At 39.9% G+C, this 13025-nt stretch overlaps 2 protein-coding genes and 1 pseudogene across 3 annotated transcripts in view; 2 read left to right on the top strand and 1 right to left on the bottom strand.

Annotated features, from left to right (window-relative positions):
• Window positions 1-13025, top strand: part of SPIDR (scaffold protein involved in DNA repair) — a 455986-nt gene that overhangs the window by 42398 nt on the left and 400563 nt on the right. The window lies entirely within an intron of this gene.
• Window positions 101-1698, top strand: LOC133758448 (ribosomal oxygenase 2-like). Its single transcript, XM_062189603.1, is given in 2 exon segments — window positions 101-259; window positions 261-1698. Coding segments are annotated over 2 exon segments (1440 nt in total). The 3' UTR covers window positions 1542-1698.
• The window catches only part of LOC133758183 (ras-related protein Rab-5B-like), a 64255-nt pseudogene continuing 62133 nt past the window's right edge, over window positions 10904-13025 (bottom strand).

Raw genomic sequence — 13025 nt, 5'->3', positions numbered from 1 at the left:
AACTGGGACTAGAACCTGGTGCCCATATGGGATTCCAGCACTGCAGGGGGAAGATTAACCAAGTTTTCATTTCCTCTTTGCCTTGTCTGAAGATACAGCGATGCCAAAGAAAGCAAGGCCTGCAGGAAATGAGAAGGAAGAGGGGCCTGTTCCCTGTAAACGGGTGAAGGTGGAGATGGCTGATGGCCTTTCCACTTTAAACTTTGACAGCCCTCATGATCTCTTTGAAAGTCTAATCTCACCGGTCAAGACAGACACATTTTTTTAAGGAATTCTGGGAGCAGAAGCCCCTTCTCATCCAGAGAGATGACCCTGCACTGGCTACCTATTACCAGTCCCTGTTCAGGCTCACAGATTTGAAGAGTCTGTGCAGCCGGGGTATGTACTATGGAAGAGATGTGAATGTCTGCCGGTGTGTCAATGGGAAGAAGAAAGTCTTAAATAAAGATGGCAAAGCTCACTTTCTTCAACTGAGGAAAGATTTTGATCAGAAAAGGGCTACCATTCAGTTTCATCAACCTCAGAGATTTAAGGATGAGCTTTGGAGGATCCAGGAGAAGTTGGAATGTTACTTTGGCTCCTTGGTTGGCTCAAATGTGTATATAACCCCTGCAGGATCTCAGGGCATCCCACCCCACTATGATGATGTCGAGGTTTTTGTCCTGCAACTGGAAGGAGAGAAACACCCAACAGTGCCTCTGGCTCGGGAGTACAGCGTGGAGGCCGAGGATAGTATTGGAAGGCCGATGCATGGGTTCACTTTGAAGCCAGATTTGTTATACTTTCCCAGAGGGACCATTCATCAAGTGAACACTCCTCCAGGGCTGGCCCAGTCTACTCACGTGACCATCAGCACCTACCAGAACAATTCATGGGGAGATTTCCTTTTGGACACCATTTCAGGGCTTGTGTTTGATGCTGCAATGGAAGATGTGGCATTGCAGGCTGGCATACCGCAGCAACTTCTCCTGCAGGCAGAAAGCACAACTGTTGCAACCAGAAGATTAAGTGGTTTCCTAAGGATGCTTGCAGAGCGACTGGAAGGCACCAAAGAACTGTTTTCATCAGACATGAAGAAGGATTTTATTATGCACAGGCTACCCCCGTGCCATGTAGGAGATGGAACAGAGCTGACAATACCAGGTGGAGAGTTACCACAACTGGACAGCACAGTGAGACTGCAGTTTAGAGACCACATCATCCTCACAGTAGGGCCAGATCAGGACCAATCCGATGAAGCTCAAGAAAAGATGATTTACATCTGTCATTCCTTAAAGAATAAGAGAGACACACACATGATGGGAAGTGAAGAGGAAATAGAGTGTCATGGACTTCGCTTTCCTTTGTCACATGTGGAGGCACTGAAACAAATCTGGAACAGTTCAGCTATTTCAGTCAAGGACCTGAAACTTACTACAGATGAGGAAAAGGAAAGCCTGGTCTTATCCCTGTGGACCGAATGTTTAATCCAAGTAGTCCAGCGCCTTTATACAATCCAATTCTGTTTAAGTCTTTACTTTTTCTTTAGAATGTACATATAATGATTTTGTAGCTAAATAGAATAGGTAGACGGAATGGTCATGAGGGCCTTGGTTGGAAAAAACTGAGATCTATAATTATTCATAGGATACATTTTCCATGAACTTTTTGAAGAGTCGAAACCATGAATTCAACTTTCCTTACCTGTGTTTCTGTGAACTTGAGACCCTCCTATTACAGGTGGCTAGCTGGCTACATGTGCTAACAGGGGCACAGGAAAGAAAGAAGAGCAAATTACTCAATTAAAAAAAAAAAAAAAAGGTTGGGGTCTTGCTTCATGCTTCTGCACATGGAAATCCAGTTTTCCCAGCACCATTTATTGAATAGACTCCAAGGATTGGTTTTGGATCTTTGATCAAATATAAGTTGGCTGTAGATGTTTGGATTGATTTTTGGTGTTTCTATTCTGTTCCATTGGTCTATCCATCTGTTTCTGTACCAGTACCATACTGTTTTGATAACAAGTGTCCTGTAGTATGTCCTGAAATCTGGTATTGTGATGCCTCCGGCTTTGTTTTTGTTGTACAAGATTGCTTTAGCTATTCAAGGTCTCCTGTGTCTCCATATGAATTTCAGCATCATTTTTTCCAGATCTGAGAAGAATGCCTTTGGTATTTTGGTTGGTATTGCATTGAATGTATAAATTGCTTTTGGGAGAATGGACATTTTGATGATATTGATTCTTCCAATCCATGAGCATGGAAGATTTTTCCATTTTTTGGTATCCACTTCTATTTCTTTCTTTAAGGTTTTGTAATTTTCATCATAGAGATCTTTAACATCCTTGGTTAAGTTTATTCCAAGGTATTTGATTGTTTTTGTGGCTATAGTGAATGGGATTGATCTTAGAAGTTCTGTGTCTTTTATCTAGGGAGTTGATACCATTTACATTTACATTCAGGGTGATTATTGTTAAGTACAGACTTTGCACTGCCATTTTTCTGTAGACAGTCCTAATTTTGTATTTTGAGTTTCCTTTGTGCTTTCACTGGGTGATTTTTCTATATTCATCTTCTTTTCTAGTGATGTTCCTGTTTCTGTGTTTCTGTGTGTAACACATTCTGGAGCATCTTTTATAGGACTGGGCAAATAGTTATAAATTCTTTCAATTTCTGTTTGTTGTGGAATATCCTTATTTCTCCTTCATTCATAAATTAGAGTTTTGCAGGGTATAGTATTCTGGGTTGACAGTTTTTTTCTCTTATATATATAAAAAAAAAAGCCTTGGATTATATCTCGATGTTCTCTCCTTGTTTGTAGTGTTTCTGATGAGAAGTCTACAGTGATTCTAATTGGGTTTACTCTGAATGTGATTTGGGATTTCTCTTGTGCACATTTTAAGATCTTTTACTGGGACCAGCGCTGTGGCATAGTGGGTTAAGCTGCCGCCTGCAGTGCCAGCATCTCATATGGGCACTGGTTTGAGTCCTAGCTGCTCCACTTCTGATCCAACTTTTTGCTATGGACTGGGAAAGCAGTAGAGGATGGCCCAAATCCTTGGGCCCCTGTACCCATGTGGGAGACTTGGAGGAAGCTCCTGGCTCTTAGCTTCGAATCAGCATAGCTCCAGCAATTGCATCCAGCTGGGGAGTGAACCAGGGATTGGAAGACCTCTCTCTCTCTGCCTCTCCTTCTCTCTCTGTATAACTTTGACTTTCAAATAAATAAATCTTTAAAAAAAATCTTTTTATTTATGTTTCACCTTGGAAAGTTTTACTACCAAGTATTGTGATGAAGATCATTTCTGATTGTATCTATTGTGAGATTTGTGTACGTCCTGTCTCTTTCTCCAGATTGGGGAAGTTTTCTGTTATTATTTCATTAAGAAGGCCTTCTAATCCTCTCTCTTTCCATGCCCTCCGGAATTCCTGGTGTCCAGATGTTGGATTATTTGATAGCATCTTGTAGATCTCCAACTGTGTTTTTTAGTTTTCTAATTTCTTCTTTGTTTTTTTAGACTGACTGTAATATTTCCAAAAATTTGCCTTCTAGTTCTGATATTCTTTCTTCTGTGTCACATATTCTGTTGTTTAGGCTTTCCAATACATTTTTTTATTTGATCAATTGAATTCTCTAGTATTAACATTCTGACTTCTCTTAGTATCTCAGTTTCTTGGGAGAACTTTTCATTTAGATAATTTGCTTCTGATTGATCCTAAAGAATCTGATGATTAATTTTCTGAATTCCACTTTTGGCATATTCTCAATCTCTTCATCTTTACCTTCTGTTATTAAAGAGTTATAGTGTTCCTTTGGGGAGCTCATAATGTCTTCATTATTATTTAGTGTTTTTCCTTTGTTTTTTGGCATTTGTGTAGTTTTTCCTTTTTCTGTCTGTGGAGATTCTCTTGTGGTGAGGTTTCCCTCTTCTATGAACTACTGTGTGTCTGTGTGTTGCAAGTGGAAACACAGAGCCCCATCTACTGGAGCCCTGCTCACATCTCAATTGTGGTGGAGGTGGGTATGAGCTCCAGCACACAGAGCTTTTTCTACTTGGCCCCGGCTTGTTTCTCAGTGGTGGATGGAATGGGCTTGTGTTTTCAATATTCAGGACTTTATGTTGTATGGCTTGTGTGGTAGGGAAGAAATTCTTCTGAAATATTGTGGCCCTCATTCTCGGGTGGGGAGTATGGTTCAGTGGACCCCACAATTGAGGGGCGTGGGCTCAGGAGACAAAGGCAGCAGTCCCCTGCTTACATTTGAAAATGTAAACAAAGAATATGGCTTTTCTCAGCTGGCTGTAGGTCTGGTTGGGGCATGGAATGACATAGGTGGGGGGAGGCGTGCCTCACCTTTCTGTTTGCTCTTCTCTACTTTTTCTTTTTTTTCCCCAAGTGGAGCTTCAAAAGCAATTTGCCAAGCTCCGCCTCAGCAATCTGCAGTTTGCTCAGCAATCTGCAGTTCCACGGACCTGAGATTTTCCATCTAACCTGGTCTGCTGGGGGCTGGCCCCAGCCTCCCCAGTCCACATCTCTGCTACTTCCCTTTCTTATTTGCTCTTTTAGAGTGGATCTGCCCAGTCTCTGTTGGTCGCCTGGGCTTCCCATTGAGAATTTCCCATAGGTCTGTCTCTGGCGTGTATCTTTTTTCCTTTTTAATTATCTGTTTTGCCCCACATGACTCAGAGTATCCTGTTCCTATACCACCATCTCTTGTGACCTCTAAGATTTTGTTTTAATTACTGGTTTTAAGCAGTTTATTGTGATGTGTCATGGTATGTTTTTCTGCTTAGTGTTTGGATCTTTGGAGTCCTAGGGGTCCCCAGCACCACCACCAGGTTTGATAATTTGTTGGACACTGGAGATTTGGTATAGAGTTACCTCAGGGCTATAGTGAAAGGATAGAAAGCTGAATCATCAATCCCTCATGCATCCTCTCCCAGTAGATTCACCTAACGTGTGCTTAGTTCCTCCAACAAAAATTTTGACAACCTATGTAAATTGTGGTCTTCTGGGGGAACTCTAGATATTCAATGACCAGGATTTTACTGGAGCTGATACTTTGTGTATTGTCTTTGCACCATGTACTAAAATGTCAGCTTTCTAGAAGGCAAATCCATACTCAGTATAAACCATACATTTTCACAGTTTAAGCATACATTTTATGTATTTTTTAAGCTTTTATATATAATGAATGCAAATTTCATAGGTACAGCTTTAGGAATATAGTGGTTTTTCCCCCCATACCTACCCTTCTACCCTAACTGCCATTCTACTTCCTACTCTCTCTCCCATCCCATTCTTCATTAAGATTCATTTTTAATTATATACAGAAGACCAACTCTTTACTAAGATTTCAACAGTTTACACCCCCCCCCCAACATAAAAAGTACTGTTTGAGAACAAGTTTTGCAGTTAATTCTCATAGTACAACTCATTAAGGATAGAGGTTCTACGTGGGAATTAAGTGCACAGTGACTTCTATTGTTAATTTAACACTAACACTCTTATTTATGATGTAAGTAATCACCCGAGGCTCTTGCCGTGAGCTGCCAAGGCTATGGAAGCCTTTTGTGACCACAAACTCCATCAGTATTTGGACAAGGCCATAAGCAAAGTGGAAGTTCTTTCCTCTCTTCACAGAAAAGTACATCCTTCTTGAATGGCCCCCTCTTTCCACCGGGGCATCATTCATAGAAATCCTTTGTTTAGGATATTTTTTGCCACAGTGTCTTGGCTTTCCATGCCTGAATTGTTCTCATGGGCTTTTCAGCCACATCCAAATAAGCATACATTTTAAAAATACATTAATTTGTCTAATTATGAACATGGAATATCTTTCCCATGATCATGGGATATATTTATATCATTTGCTGTTTCTTTCATTAGTGTTTTATAGTTTTCAGCAGACTGAGTTTTTATTTCCTTTGTTAAATTACTCCTTAGTATTTATTTGTTTTTTAATTTTTGAACAAATTCTTATTTGTTTGAAAGACAGAGGCACAGAGATCTTCCATCTGCTGGTTCACTCCACAAATATTTAAGTTAAGTGTGTTAAACTCAGTTTGGGTCTCCAACATGGGTGGCAGGGACCCATGTGTGTGAATCATCACTTGCTGTCTCCCAGGCTGTAGGTTACGAGGAAGCTGGGATCAGGAGTGGAGTTTGGGACTCCAATCCAGGCATTCTGTTATGGAGGCCCAAGTAGAGTCTTAATCACTTTCCCAAATGCCTGCCTCTATTTATTTATTTTTAATGGTATTATGAATAGCATTGATGTCATAATTTGTCTTTAGATTGTTCATGGTTAGTATAGTGAAACAGTGTTGACTTTTATGTGTTCCTTTCGTATTCTGCAACTTTACTAAATTAGAGTATGGCTTCTAACAGCTTTTTGATGGCGTCTTCAAGAGTTTTCTGTATATGAGATCATGTGATAAACAGTTTCACTTCTTCCTTTCTGATTTGGATGCCTTTTATTTTCCTCTTGCCTAATTGCTATGGCTAGTTCTTCCAGTGGCACTTGTGTGTTGAGTAGAAATAACAATAGTGAGTATCCTTGTCTTACTCCCTGATCTTAGAGGAAAAGCAGCTTTACTATGGAGTGTGATAGCTATGTGTTTGTTATATTTGGTCTTTATCATGATAAGATACACACAGTTTATCATCAGACATGCTTTTTCTGCATCTATTGAGATGCCCATATAGTTTTTGTCCTTCATTCTCTAATGGAGGTGGTTCACATTTATTGATTTGCATTTATTGAATCATTCCTGCATCCTACTTGATCATGTTAAATTATTATTATTATTTGGGGCTGAACCAACGAATGGAAGATTCTCTGTCTCCCTTTCTTTCTTTGTAACTCTGCCTTTAAAATCAATAAAATAAATCTTTAAAAATGAGTTTGAAAGTACAGATTGAAAGGACAGGTTATCTGAAATGCGTGGGACCAGAAGTAATTCAGATTTTACATTTTTTTTTGGTTTTTAAAGATTTATTTATTTATATGAAATGCAGATTATCAGAGAGAGGGAGGGAGAGGCGGATAGAGAGAGAGAGAGATCTTCCATCTGCTGGTTCACTCCCCAAATGGCCACAATGGCCTGGTCTGTCCCAGCCCTGAACAAATCCAGGGCAAGGAACTTCATCCAGGTCTCTCAAGTGGGTGCAGGGGCCCAAGCACTTTGGCCATCCTCTGCTGCTTTCCATGGTGCATTAGCAGGGTACTGAATTAGAAGTGGAGCTGCTAGGATTCAAACAGGCACCCATGATCAGTGCCGTGGCTCACTTGGCTAATCTTCAGCATGCAGCGCCGGCACGCCGGGTTCTAGTCCCAGTTGCTCCTTTTCCCGTCCAGCTCTCTGCTGTGGCCCAGGAGGGCAGCGGAGGATGGCCCAAGTGCTTGGGTCCCTGCACCTGCATGGGAGACCGGGAGGAAGTACCCGGCTCCTGGCTTCAGATCAGCGTAGCACCGGCCGTAATGGCCGTTAGGGGAGTGAACCAATGGAAGGAAGACCTCTCTCTCTGTCTCTCTCTCACTGTCTATAACTCTCTCTCTCTGTCTCTCTCTCTCTCATTGTCTAACTCTGCCTGGCAAAAAAAAGACCAAACAAACAGACAGGCACCCACATGTGATGCTGGCACTGCAGGTGGCAGCTTAACTCGCTGTACCACAGTTGTGGCCCTGATTGTTTAAGTTATTTAATATTTGCCATATATATTATAAGATACCTTGAGAATGGGATACAAGTATAAACATGAAATTCATTTATGTTTCATATACACTTTATACATAGAGTTCAAAGGTAATTTTAAAATATTTCAAGTGTGTCTGTTTTGACTGTGACCTGTCACATGAGATCAAGTATGAAATATTCTACTGTGGAATCATGTCAGTGGTCAAGAATTTTTAAATTTTAAAACATTTTGAATTTCAGATTTTTGGATTGGCTATGCTAACCTGTATTCCTTCCACTTAAGTCTTTTTGAAGATTTTGAGAAGGATTGATATTAGTTCTTTAAATGTTTGTTAGAATTTAGTAGTGAAGCTATCAGGTTCTGAGATTTTCTTTGAGGTGAGATATTTTATTTCTGACTCTATCTTCTTGTTCACCATTGGTCTGTTTAGATTTTCTACTTCTTCATGATTCAGCCTTGCCAGAATTCATCCATTCCTTCTAGGTCACCTAGTTTGTTGGTGTACAATTAGTCCTAGCAGGCTCTTAGATTAACTTTGTGATTTTGCAGTATCAGCTGTAAGGGACCTTCTTTCATTTCTAATTTTATTTATTGGTGCCTTTTGTAATTTTTTTAAGTCTTTATCTAAGGGTCTGTCAATTCTTTTTATGTTTTAAAAAAAAAACTCTTAGTTTTATTGAATTTTGTATTTTTCTAGTTAATTTTCCATGCATTCTACCCCAATTATTATTATTTCCTTCATTCTACTAACTTTGGGCTTAATTTATGCTTTTTTATGTTCTTTAACTGTAGCATTAGATTGTTTGAGATTTCTGCTTCTTTAAATTTTTTGTTTCTCCATATGATTGATACTTGGTTTCAGCTTATTATGATCAAAAAATACTTAATATGATGTCAGTCTTTCTAAGGTTGTCAAGACTTCTTTCGTGGCTTAATGTGTGATATGTCCTGGAGAATAGTTAGTGTACATATAAGAAGAATGTGTATTCTGCTGCTGTCGGATGGAATGTTCTGTAAATGTTATTTGGTTTAAGATTGTTTCTATTTCAGTATTTCTTACTGATTTTCTATCTCAATGATCTTGCTGAAAGTGAGGAATTAAAATGCTCTGCCAAATGTATTACAGTCTTTCTCTTCCTTCAGATCTGTTAATATTTATTTTATATGTTTGGATGTTCAGATATTTGGTACATATATCGTTAAAATTGCTATATTTTCTTGATACATTGACCCATTTTTCTCTTTTTACAATTTGTGACTTAAAGTCTATCTGCATATTGCTACCCCTGCTTTCTTTTGGTTTCCATTTACATGATACATCCTTTTCTATCCTTTCATTTTCAGTCTATATATGTCATTCATCATGTAGTGATTCTCTTATAGGCAGCATATGGTTCAGTCTTATTTTAAAATTCATTCACCACTCTATCTTTTGATTGGATAGTTTGATCCATTTAATCGAAGATTTTTCAGAGTTTGTGGACCCAAAAAGCAGCCTTGGCAGCTCATGTCAAGAGCCTCGATGATCACTGACGTCATAAAAAAGAGTGTCGGCCAGCACTGCGGCTCAATAGGCTAATCCTCCGCCTGTGGCATCGGCACCCCGGGTTCTAGTCCTGGTCAGGGCACCGGATTCTGTCCTGGTTGCCCCTCTTCCAGGCCAGCTCTCTGCTGTAGCCCGGGAGTGCAGTGGAGGATGGCCCAAGTCCTTGGGTCCTGCACCCGCATGGGAGACCAGGAGAAGCACCTGGCTCCTAGTTTCAGATCAGCGCGATGCGCTGGCCGAAGCAGCCATTGGAGGGTGAACCAACGGCAAAAAGGAAGACCTTTCTCTCTGTCTCTCTCTCTCACTATCCACTCTGCCTGTCATAAAAAAAAGATTGTCAATTGTTAAATCAACAACAGGAGTCACTGTGCACTTACTCCCCATGTAGCACATCTGTCAATGAGTTGTACTATGAGAATTAACTGTAAAACTTGTTTTCAAACAGTACTTTATACTTTGTGTATTTATGTGTGTGGATGTAACATTTACAGAGTTGGTCTTCTGTATATAAAGTTAATTAAAAATTAAGAATGATGGGAGAGGAAGAAGGAGGTAGGACGGGAGTCGGGGTGGGAGGGCAGTTATGGGGGGAAAGAACCAATATATTCCGAAAGCTGTACCTATGATATTTGTATTCATTAAATAAAAGCTTTCTTTAAAAAAATTGAAGATTTTTGTTTTCTCACAAGAAGCTTGTAATTTAATTTTGGAGCTGAAACCCACTGAAATGAAGCTGTGTAAGACTGATAAAAAGCTGTATCATGTCCATATCAAACGCACTGATAACTTTGCTCATGAAATGATCAAATATGGGCAAACAAAAACATTAATATTCACTTGAAAAAAGACCCTTGGAGAATTGTCAATAACCAGCAGACAAATTGGTTGTTGAAGCTGAATGGAGTTCTCCATGATGCCTTGCTGGAATTGGTTAATGAGACAGTTGCAAAGGATGTGGTTTCTTAGATCCTCATTATAGACCTCGAGTTTAGTTACTTGTTCTTAGTTACCTAAGAACCTGAGGAGTGCCTCCTGGAGGAAAAGGTGTAAGTATTTTATGGTGAATAAAATAAAATGGGACCTTACTTACTAAAATCAAAAAGGTAAAGGGGCAGGTGAATCAATCAAACCCCCCAGTCTCCCCATAAAATGAGTGTCCCACTGAGCTACTATCAGTTGAAGTGCCAACCTTAGGGGAATGTGGTGGTTGGCACTGAGGCCATCCTAAGGCTAGAAAAAGGTGAAAATGCCTATGTATCAGAAGAAGGATGGGCATCAGAAATTGGTGCCCATCCCCACCCCATCAGATGACTACAGAGTGGAAGATGCAGGGAACCAGTTGAATATTCATTGGAGGACTCTGATCCTCACTATAAGGGAGTAGCTACCTAAGAGACTTGGTGAGGAAAAACTGGACTTGGAAGAATTTCAGAGCCAGAGACAACCCTGCACTTCTCCTCTGTCCAGCTAACAGTAGCATGACTCCCCCTCAATGCCTGAGAGCTTTCCTCCCATTCTCATCTCTCGCCAGGACCACCCTCTACAAGGCCAACCCTCAACAAGGTGAAGCCACAGATAGTGTTATGTTCAGATACCAAATTAAAACAAAAAGGAGCTGTTTCCTTACTCCCTTCTATTCCTGGTCTTGTTCTTTCCCAGGACCATTAATTTGATTCAGCTAGAAACCTTCTTCCTCAGTTCTTGGGTTAACCACCTTCTCCATCCTGGGAAGAGGAGAAAGACAAGTTCAAGAACAGGGATTCTAAAAACCAAAAATGGGAAGGCACAGGCGACAAAAGTGTTTTCTGAAAAGATGGGAAAGAACACTGGGGAGAAAGAGGAAAGATAAGTAGGTCATTGTCTTGCACCTATAATACAAAGTGAAGAAAGTTTGTTTTGGAAGGTAAGTCCTACGTGATTTGACCTCTAGGCCCCAGATTAAGGGATAGGAGGTCAGTGGCAACAGCTGCCTGGTCCTGGTTGCTGAAGCATTAAAAAGTACCATGACAGACAGGGCTGTCAGTAGGCAGACCTTGTGAGCCAGGGTTCAGTGTGCTCTTACTATAGGGGCTTTGTGCCAAGGGGTGGGGATGCAAGTTATTTCTAAGCTCTTGTGCTAGCTCCATACTTATTTGATACTAGCCATCTCCTTACCTGCTACAACACTGATTCTTGTTCTGCTGGAACTGCTCATGGAGGTCTATACCACAGCTTTGGCCTGCTGCAGCCCCCAGATTCTAGGGTTCACTCCTTAGCAACTTCTTAGCTGTTGCCAGAGAGAAATCATACATGTTCATAGCCGTCTTGGCTAGAGTCTCTATAAACAGTAAGCTGTTGTCATCTGCATGTCCCCAAGCCTCTTCATATTCCATCATGCACTTTCAGTCAGGTCAGCTTTGTTCCCCACCAGGGCAATTATGATGCTAAGACTGGCCTGCCTCTGTAATTCCTTTATCCATGTCTTTGCTTGGGCAAATGGTTCCTGATTAGTAATTTCATAAACCATGATTTCAGCTTGGACATCTCTGTAGTACATGCAGACTAAGCTGTGATATCACTCCCTTCCAACTGTGTCCCAGATCTCAAACTTGACTGTTATGGCATCTAGACAGAGTTGGTGAGGAAGATTGCTCCAATGGTACTCTCCTGGTACTCATGAAATTGTCCTTTGACAAAACATAATACCAGAATAGATTTTTGCATTGCAGATTGTCCTGCAGGACAAGTTTGAATTGGCATATATTGGTGGCCTTGGCTGCCCATTGGGCCTGGCTATGCTTCTGCCACAAAGTGACAATACTGGGGCTCTGTCTTCCCTGTCAGGCCCAAGCCTGTGTTGCACAAAAGATAATTTGATAGGTAAGAATTTACTACTGACATTTTGCTCATTGTTTTCTGGTTGATTTTTAGACTATTTGTTCCTTTGTACTTCTTGTCTTCCTTTGTGATAAGATGATTTCTTGGAGTTGTAGGCTCTGATTCGTTAGTTTTTATAGTAAGGAATAAAAATATAGTAAAAATGGCTTTATGTATCTACTGAGGTTTTTACTCTGTTACCATGAGACTTATATGTAATAGCTTATAACAGGTTATTTTAAGTAACAACTTAAAACACTCATTTTTATTATTTGTATTATCAAAACTCTACATTTTTATACTACCATCTACATTTTGTTGTGATGTCACAATTTTCGTTTTGACAGTTTTATCTTCTAGTCTTCATACTATAGAGATAAGCAATTTGTGTCTCACCATTATAGTATTATATTTTTATTTGACTCTGTACCTTCTTTATATAAATTATACCTTAATGTATTTTCATGTTATTTAGAAGTGTGCTTTTCTTTCAGCTTGAAGAATTCCCTTTTTAGCATTTCTTTTAAGTCAGGTCCAGTGGCGATGAATTCCTTCAGCTTTTACTTAACTGGGAAGTCTTTACTGCTCCTTCTTTTCCAAAGGACAGCTTTACCAGATATAATGTACTTGGTTGACAGTTTTTACTTCCAGGACATTGAATACATAATTCCATTCCCTCTGGCCTGTCAAGGTTTTGCTGAGAAATCTAATAGCTGTGGTGGAATTCCCTTGCAGATGATCCTCCTGCTACTTTCTGATCTTTGCCTTTGAGTTTTGACAGTTTGATTTAGTATGTCTTAGTATAGTCTTGTTTGGATTGAACCTGATTGCTCTTGTACCTGAATTTTTATGTTTTCTTCCAAATTATTCTTATTCTCATTTTATTTTTAAATAAGCTCCTTTCTCTTTTTCTGCTCTTTCTATGATAACCATAATACATATGT

Source organism: Lepus europaeus, chromosome 4, assembly GCF_033115175.1.
Source record: "Lepus europaeus isolate LE1 chromosome 4, mLepTim1.pri, whole genome shotgun sequence".
In the NCBI taxonomy this organism is placed as follows: Eukaryota; Metazoa; Chordata; class Mammalia; order Lagomorpha; family Leporidae; genus Lepus; species Lepus europaeus.
This window is presented reverse-complemented; position numbering and strand designations above follow the sequence as displayed.